We start from the raw sequence: 21637 nt of genomic DNA on the forward strand, positions 1-21637 counted from the left end.
CCACCTGCCCCTGTGATGATTTATCCCCTCAATCAAATTTACACTGCATTTTATTTTGTCAATTTTAAGTAGTTCCACGGAGGATTATTTTGAAACCAATCCTTGAAGCATGGGGCCACCGCTCTTGCAGATTAGCCTATATTAGATTGCAACAACTGGAAAACGTTTGTGTGGCTCAGGCCATGTCTAGCTTTTTAAAATTATTGATTAGGTTCAGAAATTCAATGTAAAGCTTTCTATTTTCGCATGTTTTTTTAAATGTCCTTATAGTACTTGCTTTTAACTAATCAGATCTGCCCGTTTCTTTTAACATATCATGTTTTTTACCTTTTGTATTTCTGCAATATGCTGTGTTTGTTGTTTCTTTTTAACTTGTATGCTTGTATGAATTCATTACTGAATATCGAATAAAGCTCTTTGAATTTGAATTTGAACACACTGATGAAATGCTGTCCTCATAGGAACTATGGCCTTGTTCTAAATATCTAAAAGTATGTTAAAATCTGTGTGCTCACAGAAAAGGGATCATTAAACCATCAGATGATAACTTTTAGCTTCGCATCAGGCTTACACCGAAGCCACAGTTTCTGAAGCACCTTCTCATGCTAACACAATGGCCTGCATTAAGCTGTACAAAACCAGAAACACATGTGATGTTCTTTTCTTCCTTAAATGGCGCACCGGGTATATAGTAACCAACACTGGAGCATTATTCACTCACATTCCCAAATGTATCCAGAAACAATGAGTGTGATCCTAAAGACTCACCAGTGCCACACGCACAGATATCGGACTTCACTAAGTGTGATTTACAGTATGCATTGCTACACCAAAAGCCCTCACTTTTGGGTCACCTGAAGAACAACAGTTTTGGACATAGACCAGTCTACCTGGCCATGAAAAAAGCTAGTTTTAATCTTACAGCCTTTGAACCTTTGTGCCCAAAGTTCCCTGGGGGTGTTTGAAGTGACGTTTTGAGCCCTTATATGACGACTCTGCATTCAGACTAGAAAAGGATTTCACTGGTTCTTCTTTTGAATGGGAGTGGACTCCACTGGAAAGTTCTTTAAAATAAAATTGCAGTGAGAATGCTCCTGTATTCATGCAACATTGCCAGATTTGACCTACTCGAGCAACAGAGGCAATGGCTAGACCATATTTGTCCTTCTCTCTCTACACAGAACATTCTCTTCCAGGGGATACTCATCAATAGTCATAAGCAGCCGATGAGTGGGGACCCCGTAGCATAAACAAAATATGTATAATGCATATATTTCTAAAATACACACATGTATATAAATATGCAGCCTAAAAATAATATCTGAAAGAAACAGTTTAGTATTAGATTCCTTACCTTAGAATATCCCCTGGCGTCAGACTGGATCCGGAAACTTTTGCGTAGCAGTACCCTTGCGCGTCGGTAGGTGTCGTCTGCGGCTCCGCGTCCGTCATCGGCGTCGTTGGCGCTGGGTTGACGTCGGCGGAGTACTTAGACGCCGCCCTCGCGCGCTGACGTCAGTTCTTTTTTTCAGCGCCAGCAAGCGCCGATCCGGAAAAAGTAGTTCCCATTGTCCATTTTGACTAACTTTTTCGATCCTTTTTGATCATCTTTCGAAGTCACTCGACTCCCGACGGTGCCGGTAGGGATGCCCGGGTTCAAACCCTGCGTCGATTGTAGCCGACTGATGTCGATTACCCACCCCCATCACCGGTGCCTTCACTGTCTGGGCCCCGACCACGACGACAAGTCCTGCTCCGACTGCCGGGCCCTGACGTCCAAAGCTAGACGGGAGCGGTCCCGCAAGCGACTCGAGCTCCGGCAGTCGGCCCGCGCCGGTCGAGGTCCCGGTCTGGAAGGAGGTCGAGGGACCGGTCGCGGGGCCGGATTCACCACAGTTCCGGGAGTCGTCATCAGTCTTCGTGCTCGAAGTCCTTAGGTAAGAGGCACAAGAAGTTGAAGAGGCGACATCGCTCTTCTGACTCCCCCCGATGCTCATGCGACTCGGCCGGGGGTTCAGGCAACATCGCCCACGCGGATCTGCCGGAGCCGCAGGCGTCGCGGCCTGCTCCATACCCACTGGTCCCTGGGCAGAATACGAGGGCGGAGGAGATCGAGGCCTTCCTCATGGCCATGAGGTCGCTCACTCCTCCGTCGGGTTCCGCAGCTCCTTCGGGCCAAGCGGCCCCGTCTGGGTCCCCAAGCGGGCCGGGTGCTTCCGCCCCAGCGCCGTCGGGTGCTTCAGCCCCGACGCCGCAGGGCCCCGTTAGATCCGGTTCCGGATCAGGGTCGTCGCCAGTCGACCTTACGACCTTGCCGACGCCGGCCCCCAGTGTGTCGCCTCTGGCACCGTCCCAGGACGACGTCGACCCCGGTCCTACCCTCGATTGGGGTCGTATTCGACGCCGCTCAGCGCCGTATTCGACGCCGCTAGGAGATTTTTACTTCTACGACCTGGCCCCATCTTTTGACCCCGAGTATCAGGAGATGGGTGGCGAGGAGGATTGGGAGGGGTCCGAGGACCCTCTGGCACGTGAGTGCCAGTCTTCTCCGGACTGGCCAGGTGAGCTTGGGGAGGCCAGTGGTCTGGACACCTCACCAGACACTGGTTTTGTCTCCCCTCCTACCGTGGCTACGGAGGAGGGGGCTGCCTATAGTGTGGTGCTGATGCGGGCTGCCAAGGCCTTGGGCCTTGTGCTTCCTGTCGCGGCCGTGAGGACTAACCTCCTCACTGAGGTCCTTAAACCGCAGGCAAGCTCGGCTGAGTCTCTGCTGCCGTTTAATGAGGCCTTGTCAGACGTTCTTCTGGGCACTTGGTCCAAGCCCGCTACAGGTCCGCCTGTAGATAGGAACGTGGCCAGGCGCCACCGCCCGGCTCCGGGCGATCCTTGCTTCCTGTCCACCCACCCCACCCCCGAGAGCCTGGTCATCCAGGCCTCTAACTCCCAGACTGCATTTCTGACGGCTCCCCTCGATCGGGAATCCAAGAGGTACGAACAGTATGGTAAAAAGATGTTCTCCTCACTCAGTTTGGGGTTGCGGTCAGTCAACATCGCGTGCCTCTTGGGCCGTTATTCCCACTCTCTGCGGGACACAGTGGCGGACGTCCTGCCACAATGTCCGGAGGGGGTCCAGACTAAACGCACCCAAGCCCTTGTGGAGGGTAGAGATGCGGCACGGTATTCCATCCTGTGTGGGCTGGATACCACGGACTCGCTGGGCAGAGCGATGGCAACGACGGTGGCGATTCGTCGCCACTCCTGGCTGAGGTCCGCCAAGTTTTTGGCCAATGTCCAAAACACCCTTATGGACATGCCGTTTGATGGCCGTCTCCTCTTTGGCGACAAGGCAGACAGTGCGCTTGAACGCTTTAAGGACTCCAGGGCTACGGCCAAGTCCTTGGGCCTCTCGGCCCCACGCCAGCGCCCCCACATGTCCTGCCAGCCACGGCCCGCAGACTAACATCCAGCGCGGTGGCGGACGTGGTAACCGCCGTGGCGGTGGTCGGGGACAACGGTGAGGTCAGTCCACACCTACCCCTGCAGCATCCGCCTCAAAACCCTCCTAGTCCAAGCTTTCAGGCCCATGCGATGCCAGTGGGGGGGGCAGGGTTCGCCATCACCTCCTCCACTGGCGCACTGTCACATCGGACAGGTGGGTGCTGCAAATAGTCCTTAGGGGCTACTCCCTCCCCTTCGAGGGGACCCCTCCAGCCATGCCACCGCAGTACCACCGCGTGTCGTGGGATCACTTGAGTCTTCTGCAAGAGGAAGTTACGGCCCTCTTGGCCAAGGGGGCCATCAAGCGCGTTCCTGGGCCAGAAGTAGGGTGTGGTTGTTACTCCCACTACTTTCTGGTTCCGAAGAAGGGCAAAGGGGACCTACGCCCTATCTTGGACCTGCGGAACGTCAACGGCTTCCCCCGGAAGGAGAAGTTCAAGATGCTGACTTTGGCTCAGGTCTTAGCTGCCCTGGACCCGGGAGACTAGATGGTAGCATTGGACTTGCAGGACGCTTATATTCACATCCCCGTCCTGACGGCCCACCGGCTTTACCTGCGGTTCATGGTAGGCCACGAGCACTTTCAGTTTACTGTACTCCCCTTCGGCTTTACCAGCGTCCCACGGGTGTTCACGAAAGTGATGGCGGTGGTCGCAGCTCATCTGCGCAGGTTAGGGGTCTCAGTCTTCCCCTACCTCGACGACTGGTTGTTGAAGGCGGGCTCGCCCCAGACAGTCGTCAGCCACCTCCAGACTACAGCCAACCTCCTGAACCTGCTGCGGTTCTCCATCAATTTGCCAAAGTCATACCTGTGTCCCTCTCAGAAGCTCCTCTTCATCGGAGCGGTTCTAGACTCTGCGCAGTTTCGGGTTTATCCTCCCGAACAGCGGGTTCGGGATATTCAGGCTCTAATTCCGATCTTTCAGCCGTTATCCTGAGTTTCGGTCAGGTTGACGCTCCGCTTTCTGGGGCTGATGGCCTCCTGCATCCTTCTGGTGCATCACGCCAGGTGGCGGATGCGGGCTCTGCAGTGGGACCTGAACTTTCAGTGGGCCCAGCATCAGGGCAACTTGTCCGACCATGTCTTGATCTCGGAGGGCACTGCAAGACAGTTGCAGTGGTGGCTCACGAACCGCGATTGGGTCAGCGGCACATCCCTCTCCCTTCCGCAACCGGAGCACGTAGTTGTGACGGACGCGTCCCTCCAGGGCTGGGGGGCCCACATGGGAGAGGCGGAGATCAGAGGCCTCTGGTCTCCGGCGAAGTCCCGGCTCCACATCAACCTTCTGGAGCTGCGGGTGATCCGGCTTGCACTGACGGCATTACTCCCCTCTGTCCGGGGGAGTGTAGTGCAGGTGTTCACGGACAACACCACCGCCATGTGGTACTGCAACAAACAGGGCGGGGTGGGGTCGTGGACCCTATGCCAGGAGGCTCTGCGCCTCTGGCAGTGGCTGGAACATCAGGGCGTGACCCTGGTGGTTCAACACCAGGCAGGTTCCCTGAACGCCAGGACGGACGAACTCAGCCGTTGGTGCATGATGGATCACGAATGGCGTCTGAACTCGGACATGCCGCAAGGCCTCTTTCGGCAGTGGGGAGAGACTTGGTTAGATCTATTCGCCACAGAAGAGAACGCGCAATGTCATCAGTTCTGCGCGTTGGAATTTCCAAGGCGGCACTCGCTCAGAGACTCTTTTCGTCGCGAGTAGAGCTTTGGTCTGTTGTACGCCTTTCCCCCTATACCACTTCTGCCCAGAGTGCTGGAGAAGATCAGACACGACTGGGCCCAAGTTATCCTTGTGGCTCCGGACTGGGCACGAAGATACCGGTATCCCGAGCTACTCAGCATGTCTGTCGATCCCCCAATTCGTCTGCCTCTTCAAGAGGACCTTCTGTCGCAGCAGCAGGGGACGGTCCTCCACCCGAACCTGTCCAGTCTCCACTTACATGCTTGGAGATTGAGCGGCGGCAGATGAGGCCATTTGACTTGCCTCATGAAGTCTGTAATGTAATTCTGACAGCCAGGCGTCCCTCCACAAAATCGGTATACACCTGTAGGTGGAACAACTTAGTGGCATGGTGCACAGCAAAGGCTGTGGATCCCCTTTCTTCCCCTCTTTCTGAGGTTCTCCTCTTTCTTCTCTCTCTCACCCAGCAGGGCTCTGCTCTGGGCACTATCAAGGGCTACCTCTCTGCTATTTCAGCCTTCTTAAGGCTCCCTGATCAGCCCTCTTTGTTTAAGTCCCCAGTTGTAAATAGGTTTTTGAAGGGCATCACTCATATATTTCCTCCTGTTCCTTTCGTGATGCCTCAGTGGGACTGGAACCTTGTTCGGACCTATCTGATGTGTGCTCCTTTTGAGCCACTTCATAACTGTCCTCTTTGTCTCCTTACTCTGAAGACTGCATTCCTGGTTGCCATCACCTCTGCCAAGAGGGTGAGTGAGCTGTAGGCTCTTTCCTCTAAACCTCCCTTCCTTGCTGTCCATCCGGACAAAGTTGTGTTGCGGACACGACCCTCTTTCCTGCCCAAGGTAGTCACAGCCATCCACATCGGGCAGTCCATCACCTTGCCCACCTTCTTTCCGCCTCCGCATCCCTTGAAAGAGGAAGAGAGGCTTCACCGCCTGGACCCAAAACGTGCGCTCTCATTCTATTTGGATTGCACACGCCAGTTCCGGGTGGATGATGAACTCTTTGCTGGTTACGTGGGCGCTAAGAAAGGTCGGACGGTGCACAAGCGGATCATCTCTTGGTGGGTCGTGTTGTGCATCAAGGTATGCTACTCTTTGGCTAAAAAGGAACCTTCTGTTGGGCTGAGGGCCCATTCCACTCGGGCCACGGTGGCTACTACTGCCCTGGGTCGGGGAGTCCCCTTGCAGGACATCTGTCAGGCAGCTACGTGGTCCTCGCTGCACACGTTTGCAAGACACTACTGCCTGGACAGCCAAGTCCCGAGAGAAGGCTTTTTCGGCCGTTCCATTCTCCAGGACTCCAGGGTGGGAGTAATAACCCAAGAGCAAGTATCGGTTTAGGTAGTTTACCGAAATTTGTTTAGCGCCGACCGGCTACTGCCTCGAGTATTCACTCAGTTCTGCCGTATCCCGCTAACAGCAAAGGCCTGCTTTCCTTTGAATTTTTTTTTCGGTAAACTACCTAAACCGATACTTGCTCTTGGGTTATTACTCCCACCCTTTGGACAGGATCCTTTGATCTCGCTGGACCCTCACTTAAAACTACACCCTCCATTGAAAGTGCAGTCACCCGACCTCTCGGGTTTCCATGTATTCAAGACAGGCATGCTTTATAACCACTTCCCTGAAGATGATCCCATACATTTCAGTTAAGGGATCGAAACGTGTACACTCATGTACCATATGGCTTCAAATTTCTTGAATGTATTGCGCAATGGTACTTGCATACAATCAAGTCTGTCTACTGATTACTAGAAAACAGACCTACTCTCTTTTTGTCTGCATCCTCTCCTTCCTATTGTTTTGTTTTGTTTGTGTGGGTCACAGGTTGTGCCCACTTGATAATAATTTTGTTACCACTTATATCGTTTAAATAAACTCTGTCCGGCTGGACAAAGAGCATATTGTCAATTTAGCATATGTTGATTTCGTCACCAGTATTCGTTTTCTAGGGACCCCTGTCTTTAGTAACAATTACTCGCCCAAGGTCCCTGGTGTATTGCCTTTGGATTTCCCTTGCCTCTTTAAAAAAAATATTGATTAAATACATGACTTGTGAACGCTGTAGCCATTTTCTCCACAGTGAGAGTTTTTGACATTATGGAGACCATGAGACCAGCACATACATACTGAATCACACTGACTTTTATACTCCTATTCAGTCTCTCTCTCTCTCTCTCTCTTTCTCTCTCTCTCTCTCACGCGCACATACAGAAACAGACACTTTATTTATTTATGTCTTTAAATGTATTTGCCAATTAAACCTTAGATTGACAAGTCAGAGGCAATAGCCTTGAAACGTGTCCCACACATACATTTAAAACAAAAACAATATCTAGCAGATAATTTTCGTGTTGTATACAGACAGGATGCCTGAAACTTGAGCTCCACGTTTTGACTGAATTTCCGTCCGTGTTTTCTTAAGGTTGTGACTAATTGGCATTTTTAGGTGATATCCTTCGCTGAAAGTGATTTATTTTTCTACAATTTTCAAAGTGTACAAAATGTTGACACACCCTCATGTTAACATAATGAACGAAACGAAATGTATGCTTGAACAATATTGCTGTAGGCCGTGGTATAGATGTGTAATACACATAAAACTTAAATAAAGAGCAATTTAAAAAGTAGTTCACCATACCGTGGCAAAGTAATGCTGGTTAATCCGTTTCAACTGTGAATCTTGAGGCTGTGCTCCAACAAGCTGCTGGGTGATCGACTGGTTCTCCACATTTTTAAGTGCCTTAATGCAACTCGCCTTTTCCCACTTATATATACCATAAAGCATTGTGAGGCCATCACAGCGTGTTTAGTAACTATAAAAAAAGTTTACAAAAAAATAGCTTTCAGATGGTAGAAAGACATTTGAGTCTCTGTATCTTCTGTCTTCTTGACAACTGCATGGCACACAAGTATCCCATCTGCCAGAAAAGGTCTAGGAGGACACTGAAGGATTATGAGGCGATTAGCCTGAGGTAGGAAATGCTCTAGAGCCTCATCTGAATCTGCAGCTGGTGACTCTCTTCCATCTAATTAGCCTAGGGATCTATTTATGACTTTCAGAAACTACTATTAATCCCCTGTAAGGAGGTTTATCAAGAATTCAACAATATGGACGCTAAAGCCACCAGAATATCTGTATCGATTTCTCTCCATTAACAGCAGCATAACATTCCAATCCACCCTTTGTTGTCTCTGTCCTCGCACACCTTGAGCGCCTCTTACTGTTTGGGGTTTTACAGTAACCCTTGCTCGTGACATGCTCCGTATTCTGGACGAGTGCTGGGGGCTTACTGCACGTGCATCCTCACATGGACAGCAGCATTACATTCCAATCCACCCTTTGTTGTCTCTGTCCTCGCACACCTTGAGGCACCTCTTACTGTTTGGGGTTTTACAGTAACCCTTGCTCGTGACATGCTCCGTATTCTGGACGAGTGCTGGGGGCTTACTGCACGTGCATCCTCACATGGACAGCAGCATTACATTCCAATCCACCCTTTGTTGTCTCTGTCCTCGCGCACCTTGAGGCACCTCTTACTGTTTGGTTTGTTGTAGTGAGCATTGCTCGTGACATGCTGGCGTATTCTGGACGAGTGCTGGTGGGCTTACTGCACGTGCATCCTCACATGGACAGCAGCATTACATTCCAATCCACCCTTTGTTGTCTCTGTCCTCGCACACCTTGAGGCACCTCTTACTGTTTGGGTTTTTATAGTGACCATTGCTCGTGACATGATGCTGGCGTATTCTGGAAGAGTGCTGGGGGCTTACTGCACGTGCATCCTCACATTGACAGCAGCATTACATTCCAATCCACCCTTTGTTGTCTCAGTCCTCGCACACCTTGAGGCGCCTCTACTGTTTGGGTTTTTATAGTAACCATTGCTCGTGACATGCTGGCGTATTCTGGACGAGTGCTGGTGGGCTTACTGCACGTGCATCCTCACAGTGGGAGACCCACACAAATTAAGGAGACACTGCTCTCGCCACCCAGTGCATACATCACATCCCTACTTTCCTGCACAAGTAGGAAGAACACAATTGTCAGCCACCACACACATATTGTGGAGTGACGTCTTACTTAACTGTACCCCCTGGACAAGGCCCTGTCCGGACAGGCTGAGGTGCACCAAGGGAGCACCGCTCACATGGTCTCTGCGCACACAAGCAGAGTATCACTTCCTCTCACACACCTAAACAGATCTCATTCTAGGCTCTTCGGCTCATTCGGGTGAAATGTCTGCTCTTCCTACATCCACACATCATGAACAGTACACGTCTCGCCGCCAGTGCACATAGAAATACCACTATTCTTTCTCCCAATACAATCACTGGTAAAACCTGACCATCTCACACACACCAGAGGCAACATGTACATAGACCGAGCTGATCTGCTGTTACTGTCTCTTCAAACACCTGGGGGAGCCTTTCGGTTGATGTACTTATGTGCTTTAAAGAAGCTCATAGCATACACAGCATGGCATCCATGACCATTGCACCTGCGCTGTCGGCCTGTACACACAGAGGGTACACTGACCTCTTAAACATCATCGCCATGACATTAATAGCAGCACTTCCGGTTTTTGCGCACACATTGATTTGCCGCAGCGGTAACTCACTTTGGAGAATTATAATTTCTTTCACCTTGCATTGAAAGGGTAGCCCCGCTCAGACCGGGCAACCACACTTGCCAGGGGCAGATGAACACACACCTGTTATGCATGGAGAGCGTCACAGCAATGCACTAACTAAATGTGTTTCATTTTTCTTGCACAGGAGATCTGTCACAATCTTGGAGTGTGCTACATTTATCTGAAGGAATTCAGCAAGGTAATATGTGGCAGAGATCAGAGAAGGGCGTGGGGGTTTACTGTGTTTTAAGACTGCACTGGCACCTTTCCTCTGCAGAGTGCAAGGGTAGGCCCCGATGCAGAGGGAAAAATCCCACCTCATCCCAGATCTTCGACATTGGACTGGGTATTTATTATCATTGTGTGAGAGTGTGCGTATGTTGAAGTCTGAGGTCCACCATTGACCGGTATTCTACATGAATAGTGTGTGTGTGTGTGTGTAAATAACCCTACTCCATTGAAGGATCGATGACTCGATTTTAAAACCATGGAGCTGTAATTTGTATAACAAGCATTGGCAAAGTCAGTAGGTCTTCCCTTTCATGGGTGTTACTCATCTTTTTGGCTTTGCCAATCGTTTTTTACTAATGTTGTGTAGCTAATATATATGAGTGTAATATATATGAGTGCATTCTACTTTCGGTAAGGTTTGTTAAGAAGAGTATGTACATGTATTTATATAGTACATGTATTTATATAGCGCAAATCACCGACCCGGTATCTAAGCGCTTGCTAAGGGAACCCGTCCTGGTATTCCCCTGTGAAATAACCCCGGCAGGGTATCCACAAGGTGAAAGCCAGGCATCCCACCGCGAGGGGCCGTTGTGGAGATTAAGCAAGCTATTGCCCAGAGTCGCAGAGTGTGAACCCGTGAGTCGAGTAGGCACCGGAGCGAGAATTGTCGAGTCCGTGGAATTTTGAGCCTAAGACCAGCCGAGGCGGGGAATTGAACCCTGGTCCCGGGCTGACCTCTGCTTCCAGGTCTGCCTCCTCTATCCAGTGAGCCACACTTCTCCACTATGTGTAGCCAGTAATGCATGCACACTGCCTACGTTGTCGATGCGGGGAATGGGACTGTTTAGATCTCTGGAATTCATTCAAAGAACTGGAAAGCCGATGTTGAAACTGTATTAGGGGGTTATCCGGAGTCATGTCCTGCAACAGGCTGGCAGGTTTATAATCCCAATCGGTCTCTTTTACAAGGCAGGAGAGGGCATGCAAAGGGTCATTTTACTAGCTTGCTGTTCAGCTCCCTTGTGAATACAGAAGTAGTTGCATTAAGGAAAAAAATCAGTGATTTTGAAATTACAGTCGTTACTCTCCTGTGATGAAGATTTTAAGCATGTTTATAGATTGTAATTCACTGAGAGTATATTTATAAGACACGTGAAAGCTCTTTTAGCTGCCTGTGTTTTCTGATTACTTTCCCAGTACCCTTTTCCTTTTTTAAAGGCCTGGACACCAAGTCAGGAACTTGTATAGTTTCTGGGGTAGGAGGCTGAGTGCTGGGGTAGTAAGGTAGTGATTGTCTGTTTTTGTGTCAAGTGTGACAGATGTACTGGATACTTTGTAAAACTAAATTCAGACCGACTCATCCCCACCATTCTTTTTCTCTTGCTCTGATGAGCCGCATGTCGTGGTTGGATGGCATGGATAATGAATGGTATCAGGACATGTGTGTGCATTTTTTGTTACTATGGTGCAGGCCATCGTTTTGTTTGTTTTTGTGCTCTGTCTGAAAGATTACAATTGATACTGCCCCCTTGTTGGGTCACAATTCTTTCAGAAAATAAGACCAAAAACCATCCACACATGGGCCTACATAGATTTCAATTAATATATGTTTGGGTTGTAATGTGTGCATTACAGGTTTGTTTGGTTGTGAATAGGACTGTATTTGGAAAGTATTTAGTGGTTTAATCACATATCCTATTCCCCTTTCTTTTGACAGGCAAAAGAGCAGCTAAATATGGCTCTACAGCTCAGCAGACATGACATGAGCTCCGTGATGCTCGGAAGGATCCATCTCTTGGAGGGGGACATGGACCAGGCTATCGAGGTGTACAAGAAAGCTGTTGAGTAAGAAGGTTTTGTTTGTATCCTAGCATTGTTCTAACTGAAAAGGGGGCTGTAGGCTATTTATTTAAGTGTTGCATTCATTTCAATTCTCCAGGATGAGCACTCTTCTAATACTGCATGTTCATTTCTGTCAGAAGAGCAATGGCAGATTAAAAGAGTTACAGATTGTCTTTGCAAAACTTTAGAAAGCATTTCACACTGAAGAACCAACAATACAGTAAAAGATGCTTCTCCGACAGCAGCATTACACTGCAAATTCCAGTCATATACTACAGGGTGCTTTCTAATTCTCTTTTTTTTTTTTTTTTTAATTGTTTTTTTTTATTTATTGCAAGAGAGAAAAAAGAAAAAACGTGAATACAACAACAAAAGTCATCTCGGTCATATACATATACATAGTTCTCGATAGATATTATTGTCTTTGGGGAGAGAGTTAGAGGAAAAAAAAAAAAAAAAAAAAGGTTGATAATCATGTAAAAGAAAAAAGTGTGGCATGTTGGTCTCACAATATATTTGTCCGTTTAGCTAGTAAATGTACCCCACATTTTCTCCCTTCTTTTAAGCGCTTTAGGGCCTCTTAATTTAGCCAAAGAGAGTTCCATAGTGCATATTTCATTAATGAGATACCACCATTCGTTAATACTAGGTGGTTCGTTCGAGATCCATGTGCGCGCGATAGCCAGTCTGGCGCATGCAAAGACGATTGTTAACAAATCTTTATGGATACTATTCGTATCTTGTATGTCCAGCAAAACCAAATGGGAAGAGAGTACAGGCATAGTTATACGTTTCCTGTTGAGGACATCTACAATTCCCGACCAAAAAGTTGTGAGTTTAGGACACTCAAAACTTTAGAAAGCATTTCACACTGAAGAACCAACAATACAGTAAAAGATGCTTCTCCGACAGCAGCATTACACTGCAAATTCCAGTCATATACTACAGGGTGCTTTCTAATTCTCTGTCTTTCAGTTATTGGGAATTGTATTTTCATCAATGCTTTTTAATGGCAATACATTTTAAAATCAGGAACATAAATAGTTAAAAAATAAACATTTACTACAGACTACATGGAAATGTGCACACAATTACTATATTTCCAAGTTCTATTTCCTCTGACCTAGACGTAACGCCACATTTTAAAAACAATGGTTGGAAGAATAACTGCCTTGCTCTTAAAAATCAGATACAGTCTAATAGCACTGGCTCATGGAAAATTTGCACTGCAGTGGGCACATGTACATCCGTTAAATCAATTACAACAGAATTCATAAACCCAGGTATTCGCCATCAAAGAATACCCTCATCCACCATTTCACAATAGCATTCTTCATAAGAGGATTGAGAAGCATTAAGATGCCACTTATCTCTTACAAATAGGCCTCACATTTTGAATATCATGAAAAAAATTATGATATTCATTATTAGAACATTTGGAGCTCTCAAGAATGTACGCTTACACTGCTGAACCCCAGCTAAGCACAAATATGGTAATTTCCCCTTTTGCAAATGTTTATTATTCAGAAGGAAAATAATAGCTTATCCTTTAGCAGTTAGATCCCACGAACATATTCTACGTTTCATCCTTAATACCAGAGCAATACCAGATTGTGAGAGTCCAGAATATCTCCTGAGAACATAGCCTAGTAAACATGTGAAATTGAATCTGACACTTAGAACCAGAATCTTCATTCATATAACTGAGTTGGGAGTCATTATCATTTTCATAGCTCTCAAGAAAGTAGACAAGAATAAACCTCCTTTAAGACTATCACACTTTATCAACCCTGCCAAAATACTTTTAGGTTTGATTTGTAATTTGTGCTAGCTTTTAGAGCATGACAAAGATTTGGTTCTGAGCAACAACTGCCAAACTATAGAGAGGCTAACAGGCACTCTTTAGCATATTGTTAACTGGAACCTTGAATTATTATTTCCCTTTCAGAGGTAGCTCAAACTGGGTCCCAGTATTTCAGTGTAAGATTATTATAATTGAAAATAGTCCAGTTAGAATACAATTGACTCTCTGGGTAACGCTGAAATCAAGTCAAACCCTATGTTTTAGCTGAAGGTATTCTATCACGATTTGCAATCAGAACATTTAATTGATTCAGCACAATTTTTCTAAAATGTTTGTGGCCAAGTTCATTAATGATAGGTCTGTAAAAATCCAAAAGATTTGTAATGCCTTTTATTGAAGCATGGTTTTTACAAGGCTTATTATAGCCCCTCTCTTTTCACTACCCACTAATATAAGGGGAAAAGCTTTGCAGCCTACCTCAAAGAATTTGAAGAAAATGATACCCAGGTAACTTTCAAGATTTGCGGCCCAAATTAAGTTCATAGATTGAATCGCATTGGTAATATTTTGTTCTGATGTAATAGCTAATAATGCCTCATCCATTATATCAGTATCAGTTCCATCATTGTTGACATATATACAAGATAAGTAATTCGTCCAGCCCACCTTGAACTCGTACATTCTGGAGTGACAATTTCCATCTGTAATCCTGTCTAGACTAGATGCCGAAAAACCTCTGCTGTTACCAGAGTCTGACTTGAAATATTGTTTGCCTGTTATTTCATCAATAGGCCAGTTTCTTATGTTTAACACATGTTATAATGTATATAGTCAAATCTGTGTATCCTCATTTGAACTCTTGTCTTTCCTAAAGTTGCGAATAGACGCATGCACAGATTTCAGCCGTTTCCTTCCTTCATTATTGCACAATGGGACCCGTTTGTCCTCCTCCGCGTTACCGCTCTTTTTTGTATTCATATTTGGAGAATATTTAAACACTCCCTGATTACTCTACCCACCCCTTCACTCCAAAACAGTGGAGACTGAAGTTAAATACAAAAATGGTGAACCCATCTAACTGAATCGATTTAACCGCATGCGCGCTAGCGGTTTTCCCGCTGCGCGCTGAAAATTCGAAAATCGCGCGTTACGTGACAAAGCCAGCTCGTCATGCGCGTAGCGCAGGTAACGCCCATGACTAGCTGGCGTTGTCATCAGCATCGAAGGGGTTAAGCTGTTTCAACACTTTCTCAAAATTACTTGTTTGCAAATGCTGGTGATATGGACTCTTAGGAAACGGGCAGTGGTGGCCCTTGTGGTGTCTAGATTAGACTACTGCAATGCCCTTTATTTAGGGATAAACAAGGGGCTTTTACATCGACTCCAATTGGTGCAGAATGCCGCCGCTAGGCTGGTGATGGGTCTCCCTAAATTCCATTCAGTCTCAGCTACCATCAGAAGCTTGCACTGGCTCCCTTTGGGGAGTAGAATTGTGTTCAAAGCCTTATGCCTGGTCCACAAGGCTGTCCACAACAGGGGGTCAGAAGACATTAACAAAATGTTTCAAAGATACCTTCCCGGCAAGGTCTTGAGATCTGCAAGCAAGAACCAGGTAACTGTTCCCAGGGTCAGGTAAGCTAGGTGGGGGGGGGGGGCAGGTCTTTCTCTCTGTTAGGGGCCAATTTATAGAATTCCCTTCCCTCCCCAATTGCCACTATGGAAACCCACTCCTTATTTTACAAAGCCTTGAAGACCTGGCTTTTCACTTGTCCTAACATCTAGGCCCTGAAATCCTTGTACTTCTCTTACTCTGATTTCCTTCCGTAGCGCCTCAATGCCCCTGGGCTAAGTTTGAGCTCTACAAAATTTATATTCATTCATTCATTCATTCAATGCTGTGGGTAATTCATGTGAAATATAATCAGATTTGTTATAACTGTAAATTTTCTGGTGAGCATGAAGAAAACAATTATTGCTTTCTCCTGTGAAATGCCATGCATACTGTGCATTTTGATGCTAAATGTGGTGATATCAAAATATAGTCAATCCGATGAATCACTGTTCCATGCTTTACAGTTTTACATGAAGCACCCATTTAAATAAATCAGCTGTTGTTCAAAGAGTATCTTCCCCAATGTTTATTTTTCAGAGCTTTTACACGAAGAATAGTTTCCTTGATGAATATTGAAAGATTTTAAAACTACTGTAAATAGCCTCCGCTATATCAACTTTTTGTAAATCTCATTTCTGATTGAAGCCACTACTTAAAATTCATTTTGCATCTGAATTTGTTTTCACATTCCTTTAAAAATTTTCCGCAAATCAACAAGATCCTATACACTGGAGTCACAACTAGAATACATGAAATATATATTTAATAACACAATTCATTTGAAATCAGCCCAGTCTTTCACAACTTCAGCTAGACTACTTTAATCCAGTGCCATTTCATCCAAATTTGTCTTGAAGATAGATTTATGTCTGTAAACATTACAATTATCCAACCCCAGAGAGGTGGTCTTCCCTTCCCCCAGTGCATGTTTGTTAAATGCAGTAAAGCCCATCAGGGACCAGTTGTCAACCAGCCATGTCTCCTTTATGGGGGCAAAATAATTTCCCTTAACTGATCAGTGAACCTTACACCAAATACCTGGTGACCCAAGCCTTACCATTTAACACAATGAGGAAAATTTCAGCCATACTAGAAATGTCTTGCAGACTTCTGTACACCAGGTCAACAAATTAGAATTACCTTCTACAACCCATCTGGTTTCATTCAATTCTCTGCTATTAGATCGGTGCCCTACTTCAGTATTGTAACAATGCACCTGTATAGATCCTGGTCTACGTGAAGGTCCAGATTCATCTAAGCCATCATCCATTAAGAAAAATTGCTCAATATTTAGGCTAATTATTTGTCAGTTGGTTAAACCAACACATCTCTTATCATGTATAAATTGATACTTGTATAGCACACTACTCACCCGCAAGGGTCTCAAGGCGCTTGTACGAATAGCGTTGTGGAACCCATCCTGGCTTTCCCTGTGAGGCGTCCACTCCTGGGCACCCCCGTTATGGGGCCGTTGTGGAGATTAAGCAAGCTATTGCCCAGAGTAGCAGAGTGGGACTCCATGATTGGAATAGGCACCGAGGCGAGAATTATCAGATCCGTGGAATTTTTAGCCCAAGACCCGCCGAGGCGGGGAATTGAACCCTGGTCCCGGGCTAGACCTCTGCATCAGGGTCTGCCGCGCTAATCATTGACGTTACAAAAGGGGGTGGTGATGGACGGAGCATCTGAATCAATCAAACACTCACACCCAGTCAAAAGATCTGGGTTTAATCCATCACCATTCTTTAGCCCACTCTGCCACCCCAGTCCCAGACATGGCTATATGCAAATCAGTCTGACCCTGTGCCTCATGGGAACAGTCCAGCCCGAACTGCCAAGCCATGTGTTCCCTGGACCGGAAACAAGCTTCAGAGGACCGGTTTCTGGCATTCCAGCTGTCTTCAGCCCGGCTTGCTTGAATCCAGTGGCAAAGTGAGCAAGGGACTCACGTCTGAGCATACCCTTCCACACTTATGGCGGCCAAAAGCGGTACAAAAGGGGGTGGGGATGGACGGAGCATCTGAATCAATCAAACACTCACCCCCAGTCAAAAGATCTGGGTTTAATCCATCACCGTTCTTTAGCCCACTCTGCCACCCCAGTTCAGACATGGCGATATGCAAATTAGTCTGACCCTGTGCCTCATGGGAACAGTCCAGCCCGAACTGTCAAGCCATGAATTCCCTGGACCGGAAGCAAGCTTCAGAGGACCGGTTTCTGTCATTCCAGCTGTCTTCAGCCCAGCTTGCTTAAATCCAGTGGCAAAGTGAGCAAGAGACTCACGTCTGAGCATACCCTGCCACACTTATGGCGGCCAAAAGCGGTACAAAAGGGGTTGGTGATGGACGGAGCATCTGAATCAATCAAACACTCACACCCAGTCAAAAGATCTGGGTTTAATCCATCACCGTTCTTTAGCCCACTCTGCCACCCCAGTTCAGACATGGCTATATGCAAATCAGTCTGACCGTGTGCCTCATGGGAACAGTCCAGCCCGAACTGCCAAGCAATGTCTTCCCTGGACCTGAAACAAGCTTCCGAGGACCGGTTTCTGTCATTCCAGCCGTCTTCAGCCCGGCTTGCTTGAATCCAGTGGCAAAGTGAGCAAGAGACTCACGTCTGAGCATACCCTGCCACACTTATGGCGGCCAAAAGCGGTACAAAAGGGGGTGGTGATGGACGGAGCATCTGAATCAATCAAACACTCACACCCAGTCAAAAGATCTGGGTTTAATCCATCACCGTTCTTTAGCCCACTCTGCCACCCCAGTTCAGACATGGCTATATGCAAATTAGTCCGACCCAGTGCCTCATGGGAACATTCCAGCCGAACTGCCAAGCCATGTCTTCCCTGGACCGGAAACAAGCTTCCGAGGAACGGTTTATGGCATTCCAGCCGTCTTCAGCCCGGCTTGCTGGAATCCAGTGGCAAAGTGAGCAAGAGACTCACGTCTGCGCATACCCTGCCACACTTATGGCGGCCAAAAGCGGTACAAAAGGGGGTGGTGATGGACGGAGCATCTGAATCAATCAAACACTCACACCAAGTCAAAAGATCTGGGTTTAATCCATCACCGTTCTTTAGCCCACTCTGCCATCCCAGTTCAGACATGGCTATATGCAAATCAGTCTGACCCTGTGCCTCATGGGAACAGTCCAGCCCGAACTGCCAAGCCATGTCTTCCCTGGACCGGAAACAAGCTTCCGAGGACCGGTTTCTGGCATTCCAGCCGTCTTCAGCACGGCTTGCTTGAATCCAGTGGCAAAGTGAGCAAGGGACTCATGTCTGAGCATACCCTGCCACATTTATGGCGGCCAAAAGTGGTACAAAAGGGGGTGGTGATGGACGGAGCATCTGAATCAATCAAACACTCACACCCAGTCAAAAGATCTGGGTTTAATCCATCACCGTTCTTTAGCCCACTCTGCCACCCCAGTTCAGACATGGCTATATGCAAATCCGTCTGACCCTGTGCCTCATGGGAACAGTCCAGCCCGAACTGCCAAGCCATGAATTCCCTGGACCGGAAACAAGCTTCCGAGGACCGGTTTCCAGCATTCCAGCCGTCTTCAGCCCACTTGCTTGAATCCAGCGGCAAAGTGAGCAAGGGACTCACGTCTGAGCATACCCTGCCACACTTATGGTGGCCATAAGCGGTACAAAAGGGGGTGGTGATGGACGGAGCATCTGAATCAATCAAACACTCACACCCAGTCAAAAGATCTGGGTTTAATCCATCACCGTTCTTTAGCCCACTCTGCCACCCCAGTTCAGACATGGCTATATGCAAATCAGTTTGACCCTGTGCCTCATGGGAACAGTCCAGCCCGAACTGCCAAGCCATGTCTTCCCTGGACCGGAAACAAGCTTCCATGGACCGGTTTCTGGCATTCCAGCCGTCTTCAGCCCGGCTTGCTTGAATCCAGTGGCAAAGTGAGCAAGGGACTCGCGTCTGAGCATACCCTGCCACACTTATGGCGGCCAAAAGCGGTACAAAAGGGGGTGGTGATGGACGGAGCATCTGAATCAATCAAACACTCACACCCAATCAAAAGATCTGGGTTTAATCCATCACCGTTCTTTAGCCCACTCTGCCACCCCAGTTCAGACATGGATATATGCAAATCAGTCTGACCCTGTGCCTCATGGGAACAGTCCAGCCCGAACTGCCAAGCCATGACTTCCCAGGACCGGAAACAAGCTTCTGAGGACCGGTTTCTGGCATTCCAGCCGTCTTCTGCCCGGCTTGTTTGAATCCAGTGGCAAAGTGAGCAAGGGACTCATGTCTGAGCATACCCTGCCACACTTATGGCGGCCAAAAGCGGTACAAAAGGGGGTGTTGATGGACGGAGCATCTGAATCAATCAAACACTCACACCAAGTCAAAAGATCTGGGTTTAATCCATCACCGTTCTTTAGCCCACTCTGCCATCCCAGTTCAGACATGGCAATATGCAAATCAGTCTGACCCTGTGCCTCATGGGAACAGTCCAGCCCGAACTGCCAAGCCATGTCTTCGGACATCCTTGTCTGCATGCATGATTTTCAATTGAAGGAACGCATTCTCAGGATGGCGCGCGATGTCATTTCCCTGCAGTTCCGGGGGCCTAATCCGGTGCTTTACTAGGATCTGGTGGCTTCCACACTGCAGAAGCACAGGGACTTCCGGCCGGTCACTTCGTTCCTGGGAGACCGCAACGTTGCCTACATGTGGGGCCACCCTTTTCGACTCCTCTTTCGCTGGCAAAATAAACTGGTTCAGGTGCGATCGCTCGCGGTAGCCATGGACCTCCTGGGTATCGAACACACAGACGTGGAGTCGACGAATGGTGGTGACACTCACAGGCGAAGACGACGCTCAGCGGAGTGGCAGAAGGTGGGCGCTCTGCTCCCAAGAAGGGCCCTGATCCCTCGACACGTCTCCAGGAGAGGGGCACAGCTGTAGCCTCTGTGGCCCAGGTTACGGAGCCCACTCCGGAGGATATTTTGGAGGTGCCGTGAGTCCTGAGAGGGTACATAGATGGTGTCGGAGGGGAGGTATCCCCTGCAGGTACTCTGATATGTTTTGTGGGCTGAGTGAGTCCCGTATCGGGAAGAGGAAGACTGTGGATTGGTACCTATTCCCCTTGCCTATGTGGCCTGTACTACGTACTGAAATAAACTCAAGTTAGGTTGACAGTATTGTAGGCACGGTGTGTGGACAAACGCTCAAGTTAGGTTGACTGTACTACGTACTTGTGTACTCAAACTTGTCCTTTTTTGCCTCAATTTAGTTTTGTTAAGGGGGGGTTCGGTATGTGTGCTGGGGGGTGGGGGGGGAAGTGAGTGAAGGGGGGGGACTTCGCATCTGACCTTTGCCGTTTGTCCTTAAGGGTGCATTTCTGCTCATCCCACTTGTGCTGATGGGTGTGTGTTCTGGATGCTTGCGGGAGTCGTGCACGGCCCTGAGTCTTCCCTGGGGCACTTGTGATGCAGATCAGACTCGGCTGAGATAGCTAGGGAGTTGAAGGTGGTGAGCCTTAATGTCCGGGGGCTAAACAACCCAGTGAAGCGCTCTGCTGTCCTATCCCTACTTGAACAGTCTGGGGGCAATGTCTGCCTCCTACAGGAGACGCACCTCCTGCTCAAGGATGAGCGCCGAATACGAGACAAGAGATTCCCCCTTCAACTGTGGTCGTCTGGTCCGGCCAAGAAAAATGGAGTGGCCCTCCTCTTTAGCTCCCGGCTGCGCTGTAAGGTCGTGGCTCACCTGGTGGATATTCGGGAGAGGTTTCTGGCGGTGCGGGTGCAGTGGGGGGACACGATTTTCACTGTTGGGTCCATGTACGCACCAAACACACAACAGGAGCTCTTTCTGCGCACAGCGTTGGCGCAGGTCCTTGCTTCCCCTGACGCCTTCCTCTTGGTGGGGGGAGACTTCAATCTAGTAATGGATGATTCTAGGGATAGGTCGGCGAATAGATCGCACAGCTCAGGCTCCTGGTCAATAGAGGGGCAGCAATGGTTGGCGGATGGCGGACTACATGATGTGTGGCGGCTGCATCATCCCCAGGAGCGCGATTACACATATTACTCTGCGGCACACCAGACATATGCGCGCCTTTACCACTTTTTAGCCTCCTCTGCCCTGTTGCCCCACCTTCAGGACGCTGATATTGCTCCCCGATCCTTCTCAGACCATGCGCCCCCTGTCGGTCATTTTCACTCTCGGCGGCGCACGCACCCCATCTGCTGGCTGGCGGTAACGAGACTCCATGCTCCGTGCAGAAACTGTCGTAAATAAGGTCAGGGACACTATCACAAATTACTTCGCCGA

At 48.1% G+C, this 21637-nt stretch overlaps 1 protein-coding gene across 1 annotated transcript in view; it reads left to right on the forward strand.

Annotated features, from left to right (window-relative positions):
* Positions 1-21637, forward strand: part of BBS4 (Bardet-Biedl syndrome 4) — a 481469-nt gene that overhangs the window by 280048 nt on the left and 179784 nt on the right. Inside the window, exons 7-8 of the mRNA XM_086959248.1 lie at positions 9974-10027; positions 11780-11907. Of these exons, the coding sequence (XP_086815374.1) occupies positions 9974-10027; positions 11780-11907 (182 nt within the window). The remainder of the gene's footprint in view (positions 1-9973; positions 10028-11779; positions 11908-21637) is intronic.

The sequence above is a fragment of the Lissotriton vulgaris genome, chromosome 2_2 (assembly GCF_964263255.1).
Source record: "Lissotriton vulgaris chromosome 2_2, aLisVul1.2, whole genome shotgun sequence".
In the NCBI taxonomy this organism is placed as follows: Eukaryota; Metazoa; Chordata; class Amphibia; order Caudata; family Salamandridae; genus Lissotriton; species Lissotriton vulgaris.